Below are 27947 nucleotides of genomic sequence, written 5' to 3' on the forward strand. Positions count from 1 at the left end.
TGGGTGTGCCTTCTCCATCCTCTCCTTGCCTGGCCACCGGCTACATGTAGAGGGCTCCCAAGGCTTGGTGCAGGGCAGCGCCACAAGCAGGAGAAATCTGGATTTCTGAAGCACCCCATGGAAGGCCATCTGGTCACAAGGAACACTTATATTGTACTATTCCGAGACTGAGAAATAAACTTTACTGTATCAAGCGACTGGAATATTGGAGGTTCATTTGTTATAGCAGCTACTGTTACTATACAAAGTAGCATAAATGGAAACTAACCTTTACTGAGCACCTATGATGGACTCAACTTGTGTTGGGTGTTTTATATAGTTGACCTTATTTAAGTCTCACAATAACCTCCATAAAGAAGACACGTAAGGATTTGTATAGATCAGGAAATGAAGACTTGGTAAGGCTAGGGAACTTGCCCAAGGTCTCCCAGTTATTAAGCGGCAGAACCAAGACTTGAACCCCGATCTGTCTAGTTACAAAGCTGTACAAACATTCCATTTTGCTTCACTGCAGGTGAAAAACAGGTGACCTGACTTGGTGCTTGGATTAAAAAACAATTCCTATGCATTTTATATGCATAACTTTTTTTAATCCTGAAGGGAAAGCAAAAATTGTGCATATGTTCTCCCTACTTTTTATGTGGTAGACATGAAGTCCGAATTTACAAGGAGTGGATGTGAGAGACGATTAGATTGCTCGAATTTGTTAGCATGTTTCAGATAGAGACAACATTATACAAAAATGCCGCAGAGAAAGATACACTCCACCTTTGTAACCTGCTGATAATCTTACAGTGTTTAATTTCAGCAGAGTCTAGCAACTCATGGAGGGCACGAAAGAACTGTTGCTCCACGAGGCTTACAGTTAACAAAGGAGAGAAGAGAAAGACTGACTTGTTCTCACAACGGTATGAATTTAAAGAACTATATGGGGTGTGCATTCTACAGGAAGCCCAAGTAGGAAGAAAAATGAAACACTGTACCTTGCACACAGCAATAAAATGAGGGGATTCATTGTAGTAAGAAAATTCACAGCTGGCAGGCAATATCAGGGAGGCAATAAGATATTTGGTCCATCTTCATGCTTACTTTTTCGAGTCATAGTGTTAAAAAAAAAAAAAAGGTCCCCTTTTTATATTAACAAAGTCACTCCAGTCAATCTCTTTAACTCACCTACATGAAAAATTTGGATAACACTGTAAAAGTCCTACGCTAACAGCAGTGAGAAAAACTGGTGCATCCTTTAAATTTGTGCAGCCTTCTTATGACAGAGTTTTGTTTGTTTGTTTAAATAACAGATCCTAATCATTAACAAGTCCGCATAGAGCATTGAAAATTATAGATAATTCATAGATATGCTAATGATGAAGAGGGCAACAAAGACTACTGATTCCATCAAGAAACCAAAGAAGGCCTAATATTCATTCTGCTTGGTGAAAATAGATGGCATTTGGAGAAGTATTGTGGGATCAATCTACTCAATCTGATCAAGTAATTTCCATTTCAGACAAGTTTATTCATTGATTGGTACAATGAGGTAACAGATGTAAAATTAGTCTGAAAATTTTAAAGCAGATTATACAATGTTATTCTTAATATTAGTGTCACTATTTTCAGCACCTAGTACAAGGTTAAAAATTACCAAAGTTTATGATTTAAAGCATTAAAAACCTCCATAATGTGTTAAAATAAAATAATTATACATCTGACTATTAAAGTGGATAGGTTAATTGGGGAGGTTACCCTAAAGTAATAAAAAGTTGGAGGGGAAATATTTTAAAAATAAATGCTATCACTTTCAAGTATACTTAATAACTAAAATGAACATTAGCTATGCCCTAGAAAACACTTCAGAAACTCTCATAAGCCATGTCTTTGCCCCAGAGCCCGATTTCACTCATGGTTTACTCACTTCCCTTGCTCCCCCTGTATTTATTCCATAAGGCCCATCTCTTCTGAGTCTTTCCATGACGCAATGAAATAGACTTAATTACTTCCTCTATCCAGCTTCAAAAACACTAATTATGTTTATTATGGAGATTTATAGCTATGTATTTCCCCAAAAGCTATTTTGACGAGATATATCAACTTATTAAAGGAATTTTATATTCTAAGTGCCTAGGACAGTGCTGGGTCTGTTCCTTCCTAAATTGCACAACATCTATTTTCCCTTTCAGGTGGGTTGACTATCTCCTCTCCCCTGCTCCCAACTGCAAATTTTGCTAATAGTATTGATTTAAGACAGTATTTTTCTTGCTATTTCAGAGATCAACTTAGCCCAGTCTAGCTTTAATGAACCCCAATTCTAACTTCTTAGGGACCAATGGTTGTTTCGTGAATAAACATTAAGGCTCCACTGTGGTCTATTCAAGTGCCATTGAAAATGAAAATAAAGAAAATAAGCTCCATTTTAAAGGTGTATTTTATGTGGACATAAATATCAACTTCTGAATGTGGACCAGGACCTTAGGTGACTAATTTTGATGAGATTACCAACATGGAGGATAATGGTAGGATTACCCAACAACATGCTTATTTTTCCTCCAAAAGGGATAGTCTTCAAAAAGCTTTTTTTTCATGTCTGGCTTTAGGGTGGTTTCTTCCTCTCTCTAAATAAATAGATATTTATTTAACTATGACTTAGAGTTGATATCTCAAGATGCAAAAGGGCAACACAGTGCCATACATGAATGATGACCCACCATGACAGTCTCTTTGATAATGACTTTACTTGGAAAAACACATCTTCAATAAAAAAATTATTTTTAAATGTTGACTTTGTTCTCTTATGGCAACGTTGGAAAACACTGTAGCCCAACAGGAAATACAGACGAAAGCTTCAAATGTAGAGCACACACAAAAAAGCCATTTTTAAAGCTCATGCCCGTCAAGTTTTCCACTTGATATAAGTCATACACAAAGTCTTAGTCCAATGCGAACCCATGCTGTGAAAATTCTGTAGCACCCACCTCAGAAAATTCTGTTAAATACATAAACACAGCTGAAAAGAAAACTTCTGGGCACTAGAAGTCAGACTCAAAGGGAAAATAAACCTGATTAAAAGAAAATCCCAAGCAAAGTTATATAAGCACAGTGCAACAAGGTCATAAGCTTAACCGTTCTTCACTGTAATATTTGAAAGTAAATTGGCATTTTAGTGATCTGCTTTGGTCGTCATTCTTTTTCTCAACTCACAGAGATGCAACAGAATAAGAATGGCTTCACGTGTATCTTACAAATCAACTGGAAAAGTGATAGGCATTATGGGGTAAGACACCTTTAAAAATGAGTATAATACTTTTTAATGGATTAAAAATGAACCCTATGAGTTCACTTGGACCACCTAAGGAGCAGGTTGTCCAAATAGGGTTTAAATGACATCCTTTTCTTACCACTGTGGAGCTCACCAATATCTCAGAGAACCTCACAAAGTAAATTTAAGCACAACTTGAAAATATTCTTTTAAGAGCTTCACCCAAATGACAACCTCCTCTGTTCTTTTCAGAGCAGAACCACAGCTTTTTGAGATGGAAGACTTTAATAGGGTTATAATTATCAGATAAGGGATAACTACACATTAAAAATGATTATTGTACCATGGGATAGATTTTTAAAAACTCATAGGCCATGGTCAAGTAATTCTTCTCAGCATTTAAAAATAATGTGCATTCAAGCAGAGATATCTTTAAGATTCTGAAAGCATAACCACACACTTCATCATCCAATATAATGAATGGAGAAACTTTCTACAGATAACTTTTTCTGTCAAAAAGTTTAATATTTCTATAGAAAAAAATTTCTCTAAAATATATATGCTTGGGTAAAATAGGTGGCTAATATCAACCCAACTGTATAATTCCACCTTCTTTTTCTGTATCATAAAACAACATAAAGTGTTAATTTGGTATTGCTGCAATAATATGGACATGGAAGTGCCTTTCTGAATTCCAATCTGTGTTTAAAAAAATTTACTTAAATTAAAAATCTGAATCAGTGTTTACAGACATAATATTCTCTACTTGGATAACCTAGGACTGGGATATCTTATCTTTCTAGCTCTGCATCCCTGAAGCATCTGACATTCAGTAAAGTTCAATGAAAGCTTGTCGAATACGTGCAATATAATATTTGCCTTCTTTCATATAATGTTATATCACTCTCACTAATATTACAGAGTCAGAAATTTATTCTTCTACTAACTGACAACAGCTCCAAGAGCAAGGAATATACAGTATACTTTTTGGGACTATTTTCCCAGGAGCCTTATGAACGACTTACCTAAATGGAGGGAAAAAAACCTGTCTTATATATCCTACAAAGATGTTAGCTCAGTTCCAAGCTGGCCTACAACTTCGAAAATAGTTTTATGTATTAAATTTCTATTATTGTGCATTATTTTACCCATTAATCTTTTCTATAGATGATAAATTAATACACTCAAGGATGTGTGTTTTTGAATCAAATTATTACATAGTGCCTAGCATAGCGAACACTCAAAATATTTCTTGAAGAGGAGAATGAAGGGGAACAGGAAGAAGAACAAGAGAAGAAAGAGGATTAATAATAACGATGAGGACAAGGTAGAAGAATAAAATATCAGTAGACATGGAAGAAACTCCTGAGATAATAAAGAAAATGACTGGCTTTGAGTTTGATAACAACTTTGTCTCAATAGATACTTCCAAAACTGATTAAAATTTCTAAATGAGTTCTATAGTGAGTTGATTAAAATAATAATATTAAGGTGAGTTGAAAGACAGTATCAAGAACCAAAAGATAGAATGTGATAAAGTTGCAGTATCATGTTCTTACACTCCATAATCCCCATATAACCCCCTGAAAGGCTCAGGAAAACCCCCTTAGTATTCCAGCCAAGACTCTGTGACAATTAAAGATATAAAGGAAGACACCTCACGTTTTAAATGCATTTGTGCAGATTCTTTAAAAAGTTCTAAACATGAAACACATTTGTTTTTGATTTTTAAAAATGTAAGCTGGTATCATTATTGATTGCTTTTCCTGTATAAATTCTTAAAAAAAGAGATAGGCGAAGGAGAAAGAGAAAAAGTCGTGTACATAATTATCTCATCCTCATGAAAATGCTATAATTCTAAGAATTATTTGTTTTCCCGAAGGAAAAAAGTACTCCATATGTTTCTCTGCTAACACTATTAGGTCAAATGAATTGAAATTCTGATGAGTTAATCACAAAAAGTAAAAATAATCTGAACACATCATGAAAAATAGGACTGTGGAAGTATATTCCTAAAATGGGGAATGCCTGCAGTTTAAAATTAGGTAACTATAACACAGTATTGAAATACTGAAATTAAAGTAAAATCTATATTTTTTATTTTTAAAAAATATTTGTAAAAGGACACAGACTTTGGTAAAAGGGACAGACTTTTCAGCTCTAAGAGGAGTAAGGTGAGGATCTCACGTAAGCATGGTGACTCCAGTTGATAACACCGTATCATAGAACTGAAATTTGTCAAGAGACTAGAACTTAAATGTTTGCATCAAAAAAGATAAATATGTGAGGTGATGAATGTGTTAATTAACTGATGGTGGGAATCCTTTCACCAAAAAAAAAAAGGAAAGAAAAAAAAAGGAAAAACAGAGAGAGAGAACCTTCATAGAAAAGAAATGGGACTTCCAAAAAACCCCTCAAACAGAAAGGGAAGAATCTGCTGTGTCAATTCTACAACAAACAAGGTTTGGGTAGGAAATATTTCTTTTATGAAAGGAACTTATAAATACATAACATTGATATTATTCTTGCCCAGAAAGTCTATCTTTACATTTCCCTAATGAAACAAGCTATATAGGAAATTGTGATAAATATGCCATTTAAAAATAAAAGAATATAAGTAGCATTAAATGTAAGGAAAAACGTGTTTTAACAAAAATAAAGTGGTATAATGAGTCCCTTTAGGTTACTAGATGGGTTACTGGCTTTTTAGTTACTAAGTAATGCCTACTCACATTTTCAGAACTAAGGTAAGATAAATAATTATTACAGCTTCTAAATAAGACCATCTTCATATCCAGTGCCACCAATAATAACAGACATAACCACACTTATTATTTCATAGAGAACTTGAGTGCTAATCTACCTGAATTTTTGCACACACATATAGATGTACATATATACACATGTACATGAGATTGAACGAAATGGCTTTATCCAGTTCAAATAAATATTCACAGACAAAATGCTAACACTGGAAAGTAGACATCTAACTCAACTTTAATGTGCACAGGTAACACAGCTGATCTCGTTAAAATGCAGATTCTAATTCAATAGATCTGAAGTGGGACTCAAGATCCTGCACTTCTAACAAACTCCCAGGGGATGACGATATTGCTGGTCCTGAGGCCCACTTTGGGTAGCATGGAACTAACCCATTTCCTCTTTAGAATGATACAAAATTAACCAAAGTGACAATGTATATTTATACTGAGAAGCTACCTGAAGTGAAGAGTCTAGAGAAAAATACACCATACTTTTGTAAGCCAATTTACAAAATCTTTCTATGTACATTATTTTATTTCTCCCTTTCATGAACTCTAGGAAATAGGTATCATCATCATCATTCTTCATATAAAATATTATCATAAATGATTTTAAGCTCAGATTTATAATCACAAGTGTCCATTACCATAAGATACAAGGATGATGGACAGATATAAGGACTAATAAATCCCCATTTGTTTTGGGGATATCTTTAAGGAAAAATCTTTAGCATCTCATGCCAATTATTACAGAAAGTAATGATAAATTTCAAGCCTCTTGCTCCTGAATGCCTTTTAAAATGGCTTATAATTTCTCTTGCCTCTTCACCATTAAATCCCCCTATTAATTTCAACTGGCAAAAGGACCAGATCTTGGATCACTATAATACATTTCCTAACATGTCTCCTCGTTTCCACTCCTTTGCTACTCCATCCCTACAATCCCTGTCCTCCACAAGTCAGATGAGCCCACTTGCCTGCTGAAATCCCTCCAATGGCATCATGCACCCTACTTTGAGTCAAATTCAGACTCCTTCCCATGTCCAGGGGGCCCCACACAATCTGCACCCTATCTGGCTCTGACCTAACCATATGTTGTGTCCTCTTGCTCACTTCACTCCAGCCATCCTGGCCTTCTTTCTGTTTTGTGAACACTGCCAACACCTTCTCATGTCAGAGCCCTTGTGTTTGCTCTTCTGTCTTGGAATCATCTGCCCCAATGTCCTTATTGATGGTATTTTTATACTGTTCAAAACTCAGCTTACACGCCACTTCTCTGGAGACCTTTCCTGATTAGCCAACCTAAGCCTTCATCAGATACTTTTTAATACTTTGCTTCATTTTACCATTATCTGAAATTCTCTTGTCCATTTATTTATTAATTAAAAAAAAAAGTCTCATTCTGCCCCCCTCTTCACCCTCATACATAAGCTCCCTTAGAACAGGGACCTTGGCTGTCTTGTTTACTACCGTATCTTCAGCACACAGCACACAGTATCCAATAGCTAGTTTTTCAATAAATTATGTGAAAAGGAAATTAATAGATGTGAGAACATGACATATTTTGACTACAACATACAACTTTGGAAAATTTAGGTACATGGAACCCATTCATATTTCAGTGTGGTCTATCGGTTGAGAGCACAGAATCAGATGGTCTGGCTGTACTGTTTCCTAGCTTGATTATAAGTGTGGACAAATTACCTGATCTCTCTGTACCTTGTTTTCTCATCTGCAAAATGAGAAAAGAGTAATTACTGGATAGGTTGTGGGGAGGATTAAAGAGATAATGGAGGTAGAGTACTGAGAACAGTGTGGGGCCCATATTAAGTGTTCAATAAACTGTATTATTTTTACATATGTCCAATCACTAGTCCACAGTGGGGAATGTGCAGGGACCTGAGTGAAGGATGGAGCACCTCTTCTCCATAGGAGGAAGGCTGGCAGAAGTACAGCACTCTGTTGTAAAGAGACCAATGACCAAATGGAACCTCAGAGCTAGGTGGCCTGAGTGACTACTGAGAGAAGGGGTGCCGACGCATAAGGCTTAGGTACTCAGGGATGGCATGAGCAAGTTAGTAAATGGTGCAGATCACTCTTCAAAGACATGAGGCTACTGACTATAGATAAACACTCTCATGGTCCCAGAGACGCACGCAGGCGAAGTGAGCCCATTTAGAGTATAGAGTAGGACAGTTATGAGTGTTTTAAACTACCTGTTTACATACTGAAAAGAGCCTTACATTTCTGTCTTTGTATAATTTCTCTTTCAGCCTATTTCTTTTGTTAATCATTAGTTGATAGCTTCCCTCACTTTTGTGCCTGTTGTCATTCTGAGATATTTACCTCAGAGGAAAAAAATCATAATTACAGAATAAAGGGCAGATGACCTAGAGTTTGAAATATTAAGGCCTTGACCTCAAAATAGGTATCTCCACAGCTAAGAGTCATACCTATTAGTAATAACTAATAAGAGTCACTTTTTTATTCACAGATTCTAGGACAAGAACTTATAAAAAATGCCAAACTGGACCCAGCCAATGGCTCACACAATCAGCAGAGAATTTGGTCCTTGACGGTCATTCTGAAGAAAGTTTTGTTAACCAGTCTGATAACTGTCCTTCTTGATGTCAGTCTTATATTGAAATGTCCTAGCATCAGCTCTTTAGTTTAACATCATATATTCTTCCATCTGTCCCATCTTTTCCAAATGGAGTTGTTCAATTAACTTGTAACTTCATCAGTTTTCTCAAATAAGAAGGGATCCATGAAAGAAACTTGACTGGTATTAAACTCAACATATATCAAAGTGTACATGGCACTTAGAAATAATTATGTACTTTTTTTTCAGACCAAGTGCATTCTGGACATGTGGCCCTCTGCTGAGTAGCTCTTCTTAAAGAGACAATAACTGCCAATTTGACAATATAGCTTCTAAAAATGTCAGAAATAACTCAAGAATTTTAGAAGATGAATTTCACTCTTTGCTAAGACAACACTAGTGGCCAAAATCATATGCTTTTATTCTATTCTCCATATACTTGATTATGTGTAATAATCAAGCTTTCTTTTATGATATTTGCCAATAAGTCATCAAGTTAATGAATAGAAGTTTACAGATTTTTGTTGAAATCTTTTGCCAAGAATTTTGAAAGATAACCACTTTTGCTGATGGTAATGTACAAAAATGATGACTTTTATAGAGCCCTCTTTACTTTCTAAGCACCTGAATATATATGACTTCATTTTACTTTATAACAACCTTATGGGATGCATAGAATCTGCTGTGAGGTTTCCACTTTGCAAATAAAAGAACATGTACAGAGAAGTTAAGTGATTTATGACAGGGCCAGATGATGGGGTTGTTCTCTCTTTCTCCAGTTCAGAACATCAGAGAATAGTTCCTAGATGTTTTGGACAAATAAAATTTCAAAAAACATTTCATGGTGCTCAAAATAGGGTTGCCAATTTTGTTATTTTTCCAGGTAGAAAAAAATAAATAAATAACTTTTACCTACTATTTTTATCATATCATAAAACTATCCTTTCTTTTATCACCCCAAAATAGGAAAAACATGGTCTTAGGAAAAAAGTGCAGTCTTTTAAATTAATAAAATCTGCTTTATGAGAAAGTCACTACTCTCTCTTTTTTAAATCTCATTTTGCTGTAGACTGGTGAAAACTCTTGTTGTGATTCAAAACTAGTTCTCAGACCAATAGTTGGGAACTATTTCTCTCTTTTGTGCTGTTTCAAAAGTCATACTAACTCTGCTACCTCTTCTCCCCCTTGCATTTCATAGTCTTTACGAAGAAGAGACCAACAAGCACTAAACGTTTTTCCTTTTGAAAGATGCTATTCTTCTAATGCTACTATAACAAAAAGATTAATATCATAACTTTATGTCATAATCAAAACACAGAGTTGTTGATTGACTAGACATGACTAGGCTGAGGGCTAGTAGGGAAGCAGGAAATGGAGAAGCAACATGGTGCCCACCGCAATTACTTTCTTTTCCATATTACTTTAATAAGAACTAAGGACAGGAAAAATGCTTTATGCCTGCTTTCTCATATCTCAATCCACTCAAACTCATCCATGGAAATGAATTACCACAAATATTTCTGTCTAGGCAGAGGCTGTATGTACCACATCTGTCTTTACCTCCACAGCTTTCACCCTTACTCCTCCTCCCAGAGTTGGTTTTATAGTCTGTAAGAAGTTCCCAAGCCTTATATGACAAATAAATACCTAATTTTATAAAAGTTTATAGTTAATCTACCATTGTATTCTACTAGAAAGTCCAAGAGGACTGACGTTGGTTTTGGGGACACTCTTTAACTGACATTTTCCATGTTGACTGTATTCAGAGTTTGATGTGGATGTTATATTTTAACACACACCAAAAGGAATAACTATCAAATCCCATTCAGTCTTATAACCTTGATCAATGCATGATCCTCCAGTATCTGTGATCTTCTTTGATGACTTCCTTCAGCTTTGTGAGGGAGCTACATGAATGGTGTAGTGAAAGAGAAAAGGCAGCCCAATCAGCCAAATCAGCCCTGTGATCAGTGTTACAGCCAGAATATCCCCAACTCAATCCAGTCCCATGTGGAAAGAGGCTCACCAATGGGATGTTTTGTCAAAGAAGGTTCCTGGATGATGATGAAGTTCAATAGGTATACTGTTACATTCCCCAAGAATGTCAAAGTAACACTTTTAAAAAATTCCTTTAATACATACAAATTTTAATCACAATAAAATTTATTTCTGAGATAAAGATAAATGCCTGTATATCATTAAATGACCATACATTAATAATATTTATATTTGTATAGTGTCTTATGGTATATAAAACATTTTAATATATGCCATCATTTCTTAGGAATATTCTGAGACAGGCAATATTATTTCCATTTTATTGAAGGAGACACTGAGACTCAGAGAGGTTATATGATTTGCTCAAGGTCACACAAACAAGAGCCAGAACTTGAGCCTGGTCCTTTGACCTCATGTTCAGCGCTCTTTCCATTAGTCACATTCTTCAAAGGGCAATAAGAATGATAATAAGAACAAATGGAAAATGGCTTTTATTCCATCAGAGCAGAAGGCCAATCTACCAATAACCTCTGAAAGAAGGGCTGCCCATACTATTAAAAACCCTGGAGGGTTTATGGTCTTCTTTAGTTTTCTCACCATCACTCTAATGCCAATGCCATTTGCGCTCTTCCTATTCAGTTTCTTACAATTCATCACATAAGCAAGCCAATATAGGACAGCCATGAGACCAGGGCAAGAAAAAACACTGGCCAGTCACAAAAGAAATTAGTTGGAATCCTTTTCATTATACCTGCTCTTGCAAAATAAACATTTTTGTGACACTAAATTTTAAAAAGTCGATGGAAATATTGTTAACCACATATTTTTGTGGTTTACATACTAGGCAAGAACTATCCAAAATACGTAAAATAGATTCTGTACAATCAATACTTCGCAAAACAAAACAAAAAAGATACTTAAATAATAAGAAACTAATGACTACAAAGGGGTTAATGGACTCTTATTTTCTACGTAAAAATAAACAGCCATTGCATGAAACATTTATAATGAAAAAGCCTGTCTATTTTAAGTAGATGAGTCTTAGAAGTCAAATTAGGGCTGTGCTTTCTAAAATTAATAACTAGTGTTAATTCAAACCAAAAGTTTGGACAACATTTACTAGTGCTAATAAGATTATCATGAACATTAGCCTTGCTGTATACCGTGACTGTTTTTTTTCCATATCTGACTATAGGTTCTGTTCAGGATTTAAAAAAAACAACAACACAGGATCATTAGGAACCATTTTCAATACCAGGACAAATAGGCAAGGTAAACTAGGTAGCGTGACTTCTTTGCCCCTCCTTCACATCATTTAGACTGATTAAAACATTAATTTTTACACATGTGAATACACGTAAAGGAGCAAACAACTGGAGACGGCGCTGTGTGCTAGCAATCATTGCGGGTGGGTAAACTGACAACATGTAACTGCATATTAAGACAAATGTAGAATTTAGACAAAGTATTCCATCTCTTTTCAGATGTATACTTTTAAACCTCAGGAACTGTTTTCAGTAGATGTCATGCCTTTTAACTTGAAAAAAGATAAGCGCAAATAAGCTCCCAATTGTCTCCCCAATATGTAAACCACATCTCGGGCTGCTGTCTCTGCTCCTCCTTTGAAGTTTCCCTGAAATGTCATGTGTTGTGAAGACTGCTGTGCATAAGCAAGACAATTTGCTCACTCTCAGAATTCTTACCGGTTTCCACTGCTATTTGGTATCCAGCCTCTAGTCTCCGAGATGACCTTTCCAGCCTCTCTGTGTTATCGAGCAGATGTGCCCTCTGAAAAAGAAAAAGGGAAAAAAATCAGACGGTCGTCTACAATGTTCTTTTTTTGCCTTAAAAAAAAATAACGCTTTTGTATGCCCTAACATTTCTGGGGGGTGGGGGGGGGGGTGGGGAAGGGAGTCACAACCCACTATAGATAATTTTTAGCAAATCTTCCATTATGAGAACCACTTCAAATAGACAGATTTCTAATCAATCTATTGTGTATGGACCATCCACTTTTGTGTTTTAAAAGGTGCACTCATGTTGTATGTGGCCACAATGAATCTTACTCCAAAACACCGAGAAATGCATGAAGACCAGAGCCAACTGGTTCTTTCCTTTTTCAGCAGAGGTAGACGTAAGAGATACTTGCATAGATCTATGATCCTTATTTTGTATTTATGTTTTACAAAATGCTATCGTTTAAAAGCCTTATTTGTTCCTCTGATTCCTGCAGATAGTAATTTTTAAATAGGCGCTTTATTTTTAAGAGAATGTCCCTCAATTTTGGATGTACAGCAAGGTGCCATATAGAACAACATATGCTGCTAAAACAATACTAAACAGCAGTTCTGGTTTTAAGACAACTCGAGGCAACTACCAAGAAACAAGAGACACGTGTATCTCCATGCACACAGATGTACAAAATTGTGGGTTTATTCCCAATATATGGCACTAAACTGAAGTGTGAACTTTTGACATGCAGTGTTTTAGATGGTGAACTAATATTATAATAGTTATATACTCTTTTATATTATATTTGATGGGGAAATTAGAGGATTTTCCCCCAAATCTCAGCTTCTAAACTTTCTTTTCTACATTGAGCCTGGGTTTTTTTTTCTTTTAACTATAATGATCATATACTGGATTGATTCAGATTGACAAACAGATTTATAAGGTAATCATGGCTGTGAAGGGGTAACATGTGAACATGTGTGTATAGACACACATACGTCAGAATACTTAAAAGCATATAAATATGCATATCTGTATATTTGGGTGTGTGTACATGCATACATATATTTGTATAAATTAGTACCTTTCCCCCTCAAATGAGTTTTGGTATCTGGTCAAAAAGAAAGAAAAATGCAACCACAACTCATACAACTTTGTGTTGTTGACAGATGTCATTTAAAATTGAAGCAATGCTTTCTAATAATAATAAAAAAGGAGGTGCCACACATATTATCTGAGTGGCTGTCGAGTCGAAACGATCTACCTTGCTCTAATGAGCCCCCACGGATCTTGGAGATGCAAGCTGTATTGACATGCACACTTAAGCTAATACACCTAGACCAGTGCCTCCAAGCTCTAGCAGCCAGGGATGCTGACAGAATATCTCGCTTCCATCTTCAAAGAAAGGAAGTGATTAGTATGTTATCATTACCATTCAAAACGTGATTTCCTTATTCCCTCCCGGCATAGGTGACACATCTAAGATGCGGCCAGACGTTGGAGGCAGCTAAAGCCACATCAAAGCTTTCCTTGAAATTTTTTTTGGGGGGAAGGGCGGTGGTAGGGGGGAGAATCATTAAAACAATGCATTTAGAACAGAGAGATAGGCCCTGATGTGAAGGTCAGGAAAGCTGCAACAACAGTCTATAATAATTAATAGAGCTGTCTAATATACAGTGGAGAAATTAAGGGAAAAATTGCCCCTCCCTCTGCAAAAAAAAAAACCCCACTAAACTAAATAAATAAAAGGGAGGAAGGAAGAAAAGCTTATATCATGAAAATGCAAAATCACTAAAGGCTGTAACTGAAAAAAAGAAAACTAAGGGGAGCTCTGTGTGTTTGGCATTAATGACTATTTTTAAATAAAATTAAACACTTTACTCAGCACGTCAAAAATAGCTTTCTTACTCCTAATTCTCCCTACAAGCAGGTTTTGGGAGTAGGAATTGCTCTTCCTTTCTCTGAATATTGTTTTCTACCTTAACAAAGGACTTAATTTCAAACTGGTGATTATCTAAAAAGATATCAGATTTGTGAAATCAAGAGTAAATCTGAATTTTAATCCAGAATAAGAGAACAAAGATTTTTAGTTCATTTTCGTATTATATAGAATCTCTAAATTAAAAGAAAACATTTAGCTACTATAGATTAAGAAAAAATCAAAGATCAATACTGGAAATGGACAGTCTATTATATGATAATATGTAATGTAGAACACAAAGCATTTAAATGTAGAATGATTCTGGGGATTCTATCAAAGGGAGCCAAATCAGATTATTCAGTGTATGGCTACAATGGGGAGCAAAATTTCTAAAAGAACTTTTTTAAAAGAATGCATATTCTGAACTACTGGAAGTAACTCTTCTTCAGGACAGTTCAATTTTATCAGAGTAAATCTGCACACAAGAGGACTATCAGTTTACCAGCAGCTTTCCAGCGGGACCCCACTTTGTATTTTGGAACCTCTTCGCTTAAGTCAAGCTAAAATCAAGTTCTTGTAACAGCTGTGCTATTTACATTGTTCCCTTAGTTGTGCATTGCCCTGGTCTCTGAAAATGAAAGGAAATACACTACAGTAGCAGCTGATGCTTTCAACTTGCCCCCACACTCCATCCCAAACTCATTCTCTCACCCTCTTCTCAGCCCTTTTCAAAGCAGGTAAGTGAAGCTGTGCAGGAGCTTCAGACAGAGCTCAATTCGTGTGAGGAGCTGTGCAATGTGGAGAGCTGGAGATGCAGGATTCAAACGGAGAGCTCGGCACAGCCAACACCAGTTCAGCTCCCTGTGCTCTACCAGCCTGCCTCCAAGCATGCCCTGCTCCGAGAACCGAGCCCGAAAAGCACATCACAAGGAAGGGATGGGGCATGCTTTGTCTCCAAACACAACAAAACATCCTATTTTGAAGCAGATGAGTGCCTGTCTTCTTAGACTAGGTAGAAGGGAGAAATCTGGGGTACATTCCCTGTTCGACTACTATTAGAATCCAGGCTGAGACACAATCTCTTCTGAACAAACCATATACCAATGCAGTGTCATCACAGTAACCCATTCTATAAATACCAATGCTACATCCATATCAAAGGCTGTTAAAAGAATATTTCAGAGTATATTATTCTATTAGTTGAATGATCTAATTCTTCCAAGTACAATTCCATTACAGGTTACAGTAACATGTATTCCAGAAGCATAACTGATGAAACTGTTGCTATAGACACAACAAAAGAATTAAGCCACAAAATGATGATAAAACATATTTTAAAAGAAATGCAGATGTGATGTTTTCAGCTTTTAGAATTAAGATTCCTAAGTCTACACAATTCAGCTTAACACAAATAAATCTTCTGTCAAAATTGCTGAATGTAATCAGACACAAGATTTTATTAATTATATTCATTCCTAAGTTCAGGGGCAAGAGCTTCATGCCGTTTCTTCATACAGAGGTTTTCAAGCCTATTGTTAGTTCCACTAACATTTGAAAATTCAGATTCTTCTCTAAGCATGAGCATCTACAAACACATACAAGCAGACATTCTGTCCTGCAGAAAAATTATGTTGATGTATCACCCACTTCAAGAATAATTTTATACATCAAAACTGTAATTGTTTATATTCATTCAGTACATACATCTGCTTAGATGTAGGGAAGAAAAGAAACACAAAAAGGTTGGAGGGTGAGGCTTCTGTGTATTTTTGCCCTTCATTTTACACATCATTATTACTTTTACTAAGAGAAGACATCACTAATGCATCTTAAATCAGAAGAGTTGTTGAAAACCACTACTATAAACCTCTAAATTAGCATTCACATGACCTAGAGAATGATGACATACTGATAAAAAAAACTGCTATGAAAATCTCAATCAGTGCAGTCAAGCTAAACTCAAAAACAATTCACAGTGCTCTATTATAAGCAATTAGACAATTTTAAAATTGCAATATGGGTCATTATTTTATTCCATAATATAAAAATAACAAAACTCAACCTCACTAAATAAAAAATGTAATACTCTATCTCTGAAGAGAGTATCAAAGCATATTTGATATGTCTGGCTTTATTAAAAAAAATACAGAATCTTTCAACATTCCTCATTGATATGGGGATAAAATTATAAACACTGCTGTAAATATTTGCTGGGCCACAAAAAAGTCCAGAGCTGTGTTATAAAACAGACTAGCAAACTTAGAAAAATGAGAACTCACTTGGGTGCTATTTCCTACAAAAAGGAAAGTGTTTAACAATGACGAGAGCTTTGGCTCTTCTTAGGTATCTGTGTACACAGACTAGTGGGGCATTTATACCATATGTGTGTTTCCCCCAAAAGATAATAGATTCATGGTATCTTATGCTGAACCCAAGAATTCTGGGTGAGGGAAAGGAGTTTATTTAAAAACAGTTTTCAGTAAAGTAATGTCAGAAAAAGATTTTGAAATCATATTGACTTTGAGAAACCAATACGAATAAAATGAATCTGAAGTTAGTCTACATTAAAACCACACTTGGGTATAGTTTTAAGATAGTCCTTTATTTTTCCTCCCTGTCTTGGCCTTTAAAATATGAATTTTCTTCTGATGCCCACAAATGACGCTGATCATGTGGTAAGTATGATTAGGATATACTTGTTTTTAAAAAGATAGTCAGCAGAGAACATTTCTGAGCAATACAATCAATATTTTTGCTACGTGTAGATTTTCCTGGAAAAATGAACCCAAAGATCTGACTTCAGATTAAGAAACTCAATTTTATAGGGAAAAGCAGAATTAAAAAAAAAAAAGCAAGCTAGGAAGTACTCACCTCTTCACGTAATTTTATCAACTGCAACATGAATGCACCAAAAAAAAAGATAAAAAGGAAAGAAATGGCAGGAAAGAAAGATCAGTTGTGTGACAGGATACAGAATTAACATTGACAATTTATCTGTTTACATGTTTAGCATTTAAAAATCACAGACAAACACATTAAAAGAACCTAAACATAGACTACATGCGGAGTTTTTTGAACGAATAAAGATCACTTTCTCACACTGTCACATTAAACAAAGAGAATAGTGTGAAATTCTCTTTTAAAGTACATCTAAGACACCATCATGAAATAAAGGGGAACGACTTCATAGAAGTCTATATTATAAAGAAAGAAAACAAGTTTACTGTTCTCTCTTCTAAGAAGGTACCACTGAAGAGGTTTTGTATATACAAGTCTTCAGGATGTTTCTCTATTTTGAGTCTTGACAACTGATATCAGACTTTACCTACAAATGAAAATGATTAATAGTTCATGCGTTTGTCCCAATAAGTATTTAAAACAACAAACTACTGTGTTAGTTAACGACATACTTATCCCCACTCTAGTAATAGGATTGCATTTGGAGGTAACATTATTTTAATTGAAAATAAAGCATGCCAGGATTGACAGTATTCAGGACATAGTATCAGAAAATATTTCACTATCCTTAGAAATACTGTATATATCAGAGTTAACTTCTAGGTTTTGTTTTGCTTAAGAGGCTACCGCAGTCACATGGTGTTTCTATTTCAATTTTTGAAGTTTCTTCATTTTTCAATTTTCTTTCTTTTGTAAATCTGGGCCATCTCAAAGCAATGAGCTCTCTTACTTCATTTGTACTGCAGTCTGTTCTCACTAAAGAGAAACCCAAAACTGCTCTTTACTTGTTAGTAAATTCTCCTATGATAACATTTTAATTCTCCTCTGTAAAACATTTTTCTATTTGCCTCAAATATAACAGATAAAACAAGTTGCTTAACTCTTTAAAAACTAGACAATGGATATAATCATATATCTGGTTCACTCCGTGTGTGGGTGTCCATGTGTGTTTGACAGTATTCTAAACCACAAACATCATTGTATACCTGAGATGACTGCCATAGTTTCTGCAATGATAGAAACTGAAACCTATGGTGTAAGAGACTGTAAACCACATTCTGGGTCTGAAATTTGCATCCTCAGCAATTCAGATCTACAACTGATAATTTTAAACATCCAAATATCTAGCACATCTGTTATAACACTTGACATATGCAGGCCAATAAATTAAAGTACTGCTTTGGGAGAAACGTGCCATGAATTGCTCACTTAAGTCTCTCTAAAAGTATCATGTTTACTATAGCCCGGATTTCTCAATGCTTAATGCTTTTTTTGTCTCCAATTCAAGGAAGGCAGTATGCATTCCAGCTTATTCTGTCATTTCATTTGTTATATGAAAACTATTTCAAGAACAAAAGAATGAGATTTCAAAATTGTTATGAATCTTTTACAAAAAGAGTACAGAATCTATTACATAATGTCTCACTGCATTTAGTGAAAATGAAACTTTGAATATCATCTTTTCAAAATATACAAGAAGTTGTCATTATTTTTAATTAATACACACTCTCTCAGCAATCCTCCAATGGGTATGAATAAAGCATCTCATCATTTCATGTGAAAAGTTACTATTCTTCCCCAGAAGAAGTAAAATTTTAAACTAAAATACCTGGTCTATCATATATCGGAATCTGTCTCTTTGCTATCCGAACATCATGGGAGAAAAAGGCAAACATTAATTCTCAGAAAGAGACGATCTGGGAATTGATCGCACAGCTATCTTTTCTTTCTGGGGGCACCCTTCTTCAGTTGACTATGATACTTAAGGGGCCAAAGTTTAAAACTACTCCTCAGCAATAGAGACCATTTGGGGCATGCCACCCTGCCATAATCAATGAGTGTTTAAAAATGCTACCCATTTGTTTTTTCAATAGGTTCCAAACAAAAAACGTTCTATCTTGTTTGTGCTGCATGGCTGCATTCAAGCTCTACACCGGATTTGTAGCTAAGCTAGGTAATGGGAGGGTTTTTAATCTTTATCTTTTTTTTTTTTTAGTTAGGCCGAGAGTTTTCATTCAAGTAAACAAAAGATGGTTTATTTTTGAAAATTAACAATGCTTAGACTAGGTTGAAAGTAGTGATTTCGTATTTTATCGAGTTTCTAGCTCCATCATGGGCGACATGAAAGTGTGCCATGCCTCCATGTTGAGTTATGATAATCAACATCTTTTTTGAAACAAAGATTTTTTTTTCCCCAATGCAGAATTTGATACAAGAGGTAATCTGTTCCTTTGTGGGCTGAAAAAATCTGGTTTACGCTGGTTTGAACCAGTGGAATCTCTTGTGGCTAAGCCTTCTGCTGTGACTAAAATCAAACTGCACTGCAGAGCATGTGAGGGTTCATGCGCGCGCGCCTCCATGTGTGAGGTGCGTCATGTGACCCCCAGAACTACCGAATTTTTTTTAAAGCTGATAACGCGACTGCCGTCTCTGCCCGCATACAGATAACGAATAAATGCTGAACTCTATTAAACGCCCTTTACACATTATCGTGGGTCGAACATACAATTTTCTGAACTTATGATGACAGTCTATTTATTTTGCTATAAACCCTCAGCACGTAACGAACAGATTTGTGCCTGGTAATGATCTGCTCTGCCAGGGCTATATGAAATGATACCGACCTTCTTTAGATCTTGGGGAATTAAATTGACCGACTTCACCCCCTGGTCTGGAGCTGAAGTTTGACACACTTTATGCACAGCAAGCCCAAATCGGAACTTAAAGAGAACCTCATATTAAAAAATTAAGCAATCATATCTACTGAATATTGCCTTACCACAAAAATTTCGGCACGTTTAGAAATATCCTACTCTTGATGTATATTTTAAACCTTCTATTTAGGATTTACTCAAATTTATTCACTGATCAATGTAATTTTGCATCTGAAAACTGAGAGACTATTAGGGTTCAAAAGCAGAGCTTGGAACATTTTATTTGGTCCATTATCATACTCCAATATGAAGGGGATTTAATTCTATGTTTTTTTCCTTTTCTGAGAATGGTTTTCATGAAACTAAATCAAGTTAACGACTGTTAAAGTTTTCACTCTAAATACACTCTAAATATAGCATCACTATATTTCAAAAACAACTCTCAAAAATTAAAATGTTGCCATATGAAATGGAAAATAGGATATTTTAAAAGAATAGAATGATAATACCTAAGACAACAGATAATGACCCAACAATACTCAAATGTGCAAGGTAGGTAATTCTGTCCCCTCTTTGTAAATCAGAGATGAGCTATACTTGAGTGTATGAAATGGATAAGAATCAGAAATGAATTTATACAAAGTAGTTAATCTGGAATTAAATGAAATTGTGTACTGTATGAGGGACAATAAAGATGCATTTGAAAAATCCTTAATTTCTGAAATCTTGACATTTCTAATCATGGCAGAAATGTTTATATATATGAGTAAATTAATATACTTTATAGTTAATTGGCAGATTATAACTATGTGGATAAACAGGTAGGTTTTAGATGCCTCAAAAAATGCACTGTAAATAACCAGAATGAGAAATAATAGCTATGGCATTCACATTTGTCTAAATCTCCTCAAAGAAGCCATTATAGGGAGGATGTATATACTGCATCGAAAATAACTAGTCAGCACTTAGTTTATTTTACCTATCTGTAACCATTGCTATGAATTCTTTATGATTTTCCTCTTCTGATCTACAATTTTTGGAAATTGAGATATATCCCAATTACAATGAAACAAATATTGCTATTTTTGTCATTTTGTTTATCTCCAAGTTTTCTCTGTATATATTAAAAATTTATCATAAATATTACACAGCCAAGAAGTTCTGAAAATCAATTTATCAATAATTAACTTGAAAATAAACATTTGTGGGCAGAAAATATTTTCTTATATAAATTATAGGTAATCCTACCCAGAAAAAACTATCTTCTCAGTCACTGAGCTACAAAAATTAACATGAAGAGCCAACTTAAAATCTTTTCTGTCTTTATAAAAAAGGGCATCTTGTTTTGATTCCATCATCTGGATGAACACTGATGCAGAATAAAGAGTTATTCTCAAGTGACCATTCCTGGTTAGGGATGTGTTGTGATTGGAGGGATTTTGATTCCTATTATATGATAAAGAGCCTCAAAACAAAATTTAATGACTTCATTGTGATAGGGAAATTTTGCTACATTTGGTAACAAAATATCCAAAAAGTTAACTGTGGTCCCTTTGAACTTTCAAACCTAATTCAAATTTTAGACTGAAAAGTTCGTGTAAGTAATAATCTAACAGTTACACAGTCTCATGACTATAATTTATCAAACTCTATTTATTGAAGTGACAGCTCCTTACAACCAAACTTCAGGTTCTCCAAGCACTTTCAGAATTTGTAAGTTTGATTTATACAAGTCCAGGGGAAATCTCTGCGTAATCACTTTAAAGTGACAGGAAGATAATTTGAAAAATTCAGAATATATGAACTCAATCTATTTTTGTGGAATATTTTTCTTTAGGCATAAAAAAATCATACGTATATGTGCATAAGGCAAATGTTTGAGGCACAGAAAATGTCCATTAAGAGAAGTGAACATGCTTAAAGAAAAAAAGGATCCCTGTGACAGGACTACAACATCCATTACAATAAAGGAGTCTGAGCTAGACAGGAACACCTCCTTCCTAGTTCCTCTATATTAGGCAGTAGTTTCAAATGAGGGAAAGATCTATGGCTTTTTAAAGAATTGACATGGGAGCTATGCATTCACTTTTTTTTGCAAAAAAGTAATGCTTTTTTGCAGCAAAGATAGGAAATAAAATTATGATTCATTCACTCAAGAGGTATGAGCAATCTAAATCTCACTTAAAATAGCAAAAAAGCATTTTTTTCTCTCATCCCCACATTATTTAATCTAGTATGAGTAAAACCCCTTTATCACATCATCCTTTTATGTTTGATGTGCTCCTTATATTGTTTCCCTCAGCTATTCTCACATTTCAGTCAGGGAAGCTGGAATCCCAAGTCAAATCTTAATGTGTTAACATGTCTGAACTCAAGCTGACAACATCCAAATAGTGGAGGAGGTGAGATCTTTCCAAAAACAAACATAATCAGCCCAGTGATTCTTCTCCCTTTTTTGGGATGGGTGGATGGAAGCCTTAATCACATAAGCAACATCTCTGTTTATAATATTTGCATTATCATAGAGAGTAATACAGTTTCGGCATATATAGACCTATAATATAATCTACTTGAAATGGTAAATACAATTATGCAATGTTCATAATGTGTATTGATACATTGTTTCACTATCATTAAAATTTTGGTTTACTCACTGAATGATTTATGTTCCTTTTTATTTAGGCAGAGTAGAGATCTTTACGATACTTGTTGAAGTAAAATTAATAAACACCTTTAGGTCTTGTTTCTGAAGTTACCTATCATTTGTTTTTGTAAAGTGTCAGAGAATCGGTCACTAATTGTTTGAGACATTTTTAGAGTCATCTCTACACTGAGGTTCTTGAAACATTTTTTAAAGTCAGATATATTATCTTTTCATTATGAATTAATGAAGTCTGTAGCATTAATTCAAAGAAAGAAGTGGGATAAGTAATTAAACTCATGACACTATTGTGTGAGCCAATGAGAACTGACAGCCAAGTTGTACGACCCTTTTAAGAAGAAATTCGATCTTGTTTTTTGCCTGTGCAGATCTTAAACTGCAAAAAGACTTCTCCTAGTATTATTATTAATATTATTATTATTATTTGACAGAGGCAGGACCTCTATATGAGTATCCAAGTTCCACACTGGTGCTTACAATTTGCATTTTGGTGAATGTATTTTTAAGAAGCTGCACAATAGGAGACGGAGCTGCCCTGTTGAATTTTGAAAGCTCTACTTTCATTTGTTTTGCTGCAAGTGTTGATTTAATTATACTGCATTATTATCAAAGCTGCATTATGTACTTTTTTATTCCTTTTACATGTGTTTGAGGTGAAGACCTTGGCTTTGTCTGCAAACAGTGTGTTTCAAGTTACTCCTTAAGTACTAAATAATAAAGAAAAGAGAAGAAAAGATTTTTTTTAAGATAGCAGACAGTGATCACAAGGTAAAGGGTTAAATGTAAGATCTCCAAGAAACATTTTGAAGTTGATTAAGACTCCAGCTTTGCATTAAACAGTATCGCTTCCACATGAGTTGCTGCTAATACTGTTAAGGAGCAGCTTGAGAGCCCAGTGTGCCAGTGACCTCCTTCACCCTCCAGCCACCCACCGGGCCTTCCTGATTAGCATTCTACCTGGTTCTCTGAGGAATTCCCATCATCCCCTAGGAGCTCATTCCGTACTTCGTCACTGTAGGCGATCCGTGACCTTTTCTATAAAACAAAACAAAAAGGGAGAGAGCAAGATGAACGTTGGAAAGTAAAGGCTTCGAAGCATTATTGGTATCAAGGCTGATCATCTCAAACCTCGAGAGCCCCCTAATGGAAACCTATTTGCTAAAATCTGCAAACCAAAGTTGTGTAAAGTTCTTGAACTTGCAAAGTTTAATGTAAATTAGAAGTTTTTCAAGTGCCAATAATGAAAGAAAACTCTGCATTGTGGAAGTACTCTATTAATATTCACAAACGGATCCAAACTGGTATATTATTCCATATATAGTCATTCAAATAAGACCACTAAACTGAAGGAAAGACTGCTACAGAGCTGTATAATCTGCAAAACTCACCAGATTACAATTAAAACAAGAGTATATGGGGGTCTTTAATATTGTGGCAGGAAAGGCACTATACAATATAAATCTTTTAAAATCTCTAATTCTAGGATAATCTTATATCTGCAACTATACACTAGAATGCCTGGAAAATAGTACATCTGTATTTCCTTCATTATTGTGATGTTACTAACCAGAAAGAAATGGAATTTAAAAGCCCATCCCATTTCCAAACAATAATTTAAATATCTCCAAGTCCCCTATAAATAATGGCCTAGGGAAAAGTAATGGGAGTGCGTGTGTGTGTGTGTGTGCGTGAAAACAAATTAAATTCCCCAATCCCAGCAAATAAAGACAAGTGGGCTATGAGTCAACGTTTCACACACTAAAATTTTGTTTTACAAGAAATCTCCTTTACCTGTAAAGTCAGAGGGATATGTCTGTAAGTAATTCATGAATCATCCAGGTTGTCTAAATGTACACACATTTTTAAAAGCTAAAAGGCTCTGGAAATTAGTTGTGAAGCCAGAGTGCTGTCCTCAGATCTTACTTCAGCATCACTATTGCAGACTCAAATGCAGATTTACAGGTTACTTTGCTGTCTTTTCTGCTTCTGAACTAACTAAGCAAAATCAGTCAATTAAAAAATGGCAGTGGGAAACAGTAATCTTTTCTCACTTGGAGTCTACGGTTTAAGGTTTAAAATTTCTTACCTGTTCAACTACAATCTGAAAAATTATTGTACTTTAAAAAGACTATCCATAATCCATGACTAGAACTCAACAAGATTTTTGATTAGATTTTTAAACTAGTAAATGAGTAACACTGCTTTGCCACCTAGAGATCATAATATCTTAGACGTAAAAATCATATTATATTAGAATTTAAAAGGACTTTCAACAAGAAAAACCAATAGATTTTAAATCATTTGAAAGCTGCAGCCTTTCTCAATTGGTATTCCTTATCTGAATGACAAAACACAGAAAATTATTTCAGCATCTATTTTCTCAATTCTCCCAAGGATGGTACATAAGAGAGAATTTAGTTCATTACATAGAACAGAAGCCTTAGGGCATTAGGGCTTAACTCTCTGGCAGAAGCCAGTTGAAAAGGGCTGAATGGAGTATAAATAAAAATAAATTAATCTAGACACCCCTTTATTTAAAAAAAACAAAAACAAAAACAACTCAGTCTCACGGAGTTCTAAAGGTAGCTTTGGTTAAACTGAGACCAGTATGTTGTGGTCCTGACTCACAGCTCAGTGCTCAATTTACCACACAGAATTTCCTCACTGTGTTAGCGCCCTCTGGATACACTCAGGAAAAAGGTAACAAAAAGTGCAAAAGGAGATGGTGGCATCCCTTCCCTGCCTTGAGTCTCCACCCCAAGGCCCCCTTCCCTGCCACAAATGTATATCTTACACTTTAGCAAATGCAGTGAGACTGTGGGTAGATAAATAACACCAACAATGCTGCAGAGAAGACAAAGTAGAAAAGTTAAGTCATTAGCCTGAGGTCAGTAATGACAACTATATCAGATGTCTTAACAATTCAGGAGTGACCCAATTCATTCAACTGTGAATATGCCAGACTTCTTACCCCGACAAACAGCAAACTACTTCAAACCTGGTTTCCTTATTGTATTTACTGAAGCCACTATTAATTAGCTATTTCTATTGACTTCATACAGAATTGCACTGAAAAATGCTAAATTACAAGGACAGTACACTTCATGGCCTTACAACAATATTTAGATCAAGCCAAACCTTTCTTTTGCCCATTTGGAGATCCCCACTATAGAAGTTTCAAACTAGCTAAGCAAAAGTATTTTACAGCATTAAAGGAAATGAGAACCTTTAAACAGGCTGTGGTATCAGAGCTGCCTTTTTAATTATTCATTTCATCACTATGGGGGACTAAAGCATTCCACAGTATGCAAGAATATCATATGGAGATTGTTTTTGTTTTTCCCTTTTTTCACCAAAATGCCAACAAATTGGCATAGATTGTTCAATTACATTATATTCTTATTTTGATTTACCATACCTCAAAAGAAGAAGAAAATTGTAAACGTAAATCCCTAAATATCTAATCTTGTTTGGTTAGAATCCATTGCTTTTGAAAACCAGCAATTAACAGTGTGCATGCTCAGTAATAGGGGAACTAAAGATTTATCCACAGTTGAAGGGTGGTCCCCATAAATGTCATTCTTTACATTGGGATGGTAAAAACTGGTCATTTGGATGGCTTTCTGGCTGTAATTGAGCAAATGATACACTGAGTTTACAAAATGTTCTCTGATGGCACTGAATTCTCTTGAAGAACGAAAAGACAACTCATTTTAAATATCAGAAATTATTCCTCATGAAAATGACAAACCAATGCTGACAACTGAACTCTTTACACTCAAGTATCATTTTACAAAAATTTTTAAAAATCAAAACTTTGCTTTATTAAGAATTATATTTAAACGCCTGACATTGGTATTTTCTCCTAATTTTTTATGGTTTGAAATTTTAAGTAAGCTGATTGTAATCAACCATAATTTAACCTGTAGGATCATCACTAAATGAATTGAATACCAAAAAAGGCAAATTCCTTTGAATGACAAACTGCTTATTCTATGGATAATTTTCCTCCAAAACATCAGTAAATTATTTTACCTTTTATGGAATTTTTAAAAACTTCACTTTATTTTATTAAGTACTATGTCATACTTTAATTTGGAAGATTCAAAGTTAATGAAACTGAAGCATCTACTGTATCTTGATAAACTATTTTTACTTTATTGTCAACTGTATAAAATCTGTACTTTAGCCAAATGCAAGCATGAGAATTTGAGCTGGAAATGTCACACACTCAGCTACAGTTTGAAGGAACCCAATTCATAATGCATTTTATAAATAGTTAATGACTTCTATACATAAGCTAACCAGGCAAATCAAGAAATTGTCAACATTTTTAGTCTTAGTTGTCAGTTACCACTGTCTACTGGTGCTTTATGTGTGGCTTCTGGAGAAGACAGAAGCTCTCCGCAGTTTGTAATCTATTGCAATTTAGGGTCTGTACCATAAGGGTGGAAAAGCTTCAAGTGACAATACTGCCACATGCAGACACACACACACACACACACACATACAATGTTAAATACAAGAGCATTCCTCACTTTTAGTTGTGTGTTTGTGTAAAACTTATTCTAATTTATACACTTAGGTGGACGAGACACAGCTGGACAGAAAAATATACAGACCAAATGTGAACTATAGAAAAAATATGACAAATTAACAACTGATTGTTATCCCTAAGAAGTTAGATGCACAAAGTTGCAATGGCTATTATAAACTGATGACGAACGTGAGTCTTTAGTTATGAAAGCGAGAATTTCAATTCCAAGCAGTTTTCACTCAGTATATGAACAGAACTTTTGCATACTGATTGGCTAATTTTCTTAAAGCAAGTTCAAACAAATACACTTGCTCAGTTCTCTCTGGAAATTTGGCTTGCAACAATTTATCTACTTGACCCAAGACTTAACATTTCCCAACTGAAATGAGTATGTTCCTGGACAGACACTGCTAAACTAGAAACAAAATGAATTAACTTAGCTTAAACTCATTAAGAGCTGTGATCTGTGGTTCCACCTCCTGTATGACTCTACATGTGAAACAGGGTATACGTAACCAGAATGAGGATTCTACAACCCACCGCGAGCGTAAGCATAACAATGAAGTTGGTTTATTACTAAGCGTATATGAGAATTTAATTTCCATGGCGTGCACATGGCAAAGCAATTGCTTAAATTGCCTCACCTGGGAATTTAATACAATGTTATCATCAGACCAGCCACATTGTAAATAGATTTATAATGCTTTCCATGTGCTGCACACTGTTGCATATGAATTAAGTAATGATCTGGTATTACAATAAAATCAGCTAGTTCCCACACCTGGCAGACAGGATATTTCACTAAATTAATACCCATACAGCTACATCACAAGGCATGGGAGAGGAAACCATCTCTAAGGCATTCGACT

General features: G+C 35.0%; 1 protein-coding gene across 6 annotated transcripts in view; it reads right to left on the reverse strand.

Moving 5' to 3' along the window:
• Nucleotides 1-27947, reverse strand: part of VTI1A (vesicle transport through interaction with t-SNAREs 1A) — a 342609-nt gene that overhangs the window by 243813 nt on the left and 70849 nt on the right. For 3 of the 6 annotated variants that reach the window (XM_014733066.3, XM_005602229.4, XM_070220515.1), the window contains exons 4-6: nucleotides 23499-23576; nucleotides 17139-17159; nucleotides 12319-12403 (exon numbers count right to left, since the gene is read on the reverse strand). In XM_014733066.3, coding sequence (XP_014588552.1) covers nucleotides 12319-12403; nucleotides 17139-17159; nucleotides 23499-23576 — 184 coding nt within the window. The remainder of the gene's footprint in view (nucleotides 1-12318; nucleotides 12404-17138; nucleotides 17160-23498; nucleotides 23577-27947) is intronic. The other 3 variants (XM_001498407.6, XM_014733068.3, XM_070220523.1) reach the window with 1 other exon arrangement.

This window comes from Equus caballus, chromosome 1 (genome assembly GCF_041296265.1).
Source record: "Equus caballus isolate H_3958 breed thoroughbred chromosome 1, TB-T2T, whole genome shotgun sequence".
In the NCBI taxonomy this organism is placed as follows: Eukaryota; Metazoa; Chordata; class Mammalia; order Perissodactyla; family Equidae; genus Equus; species Equus caballus.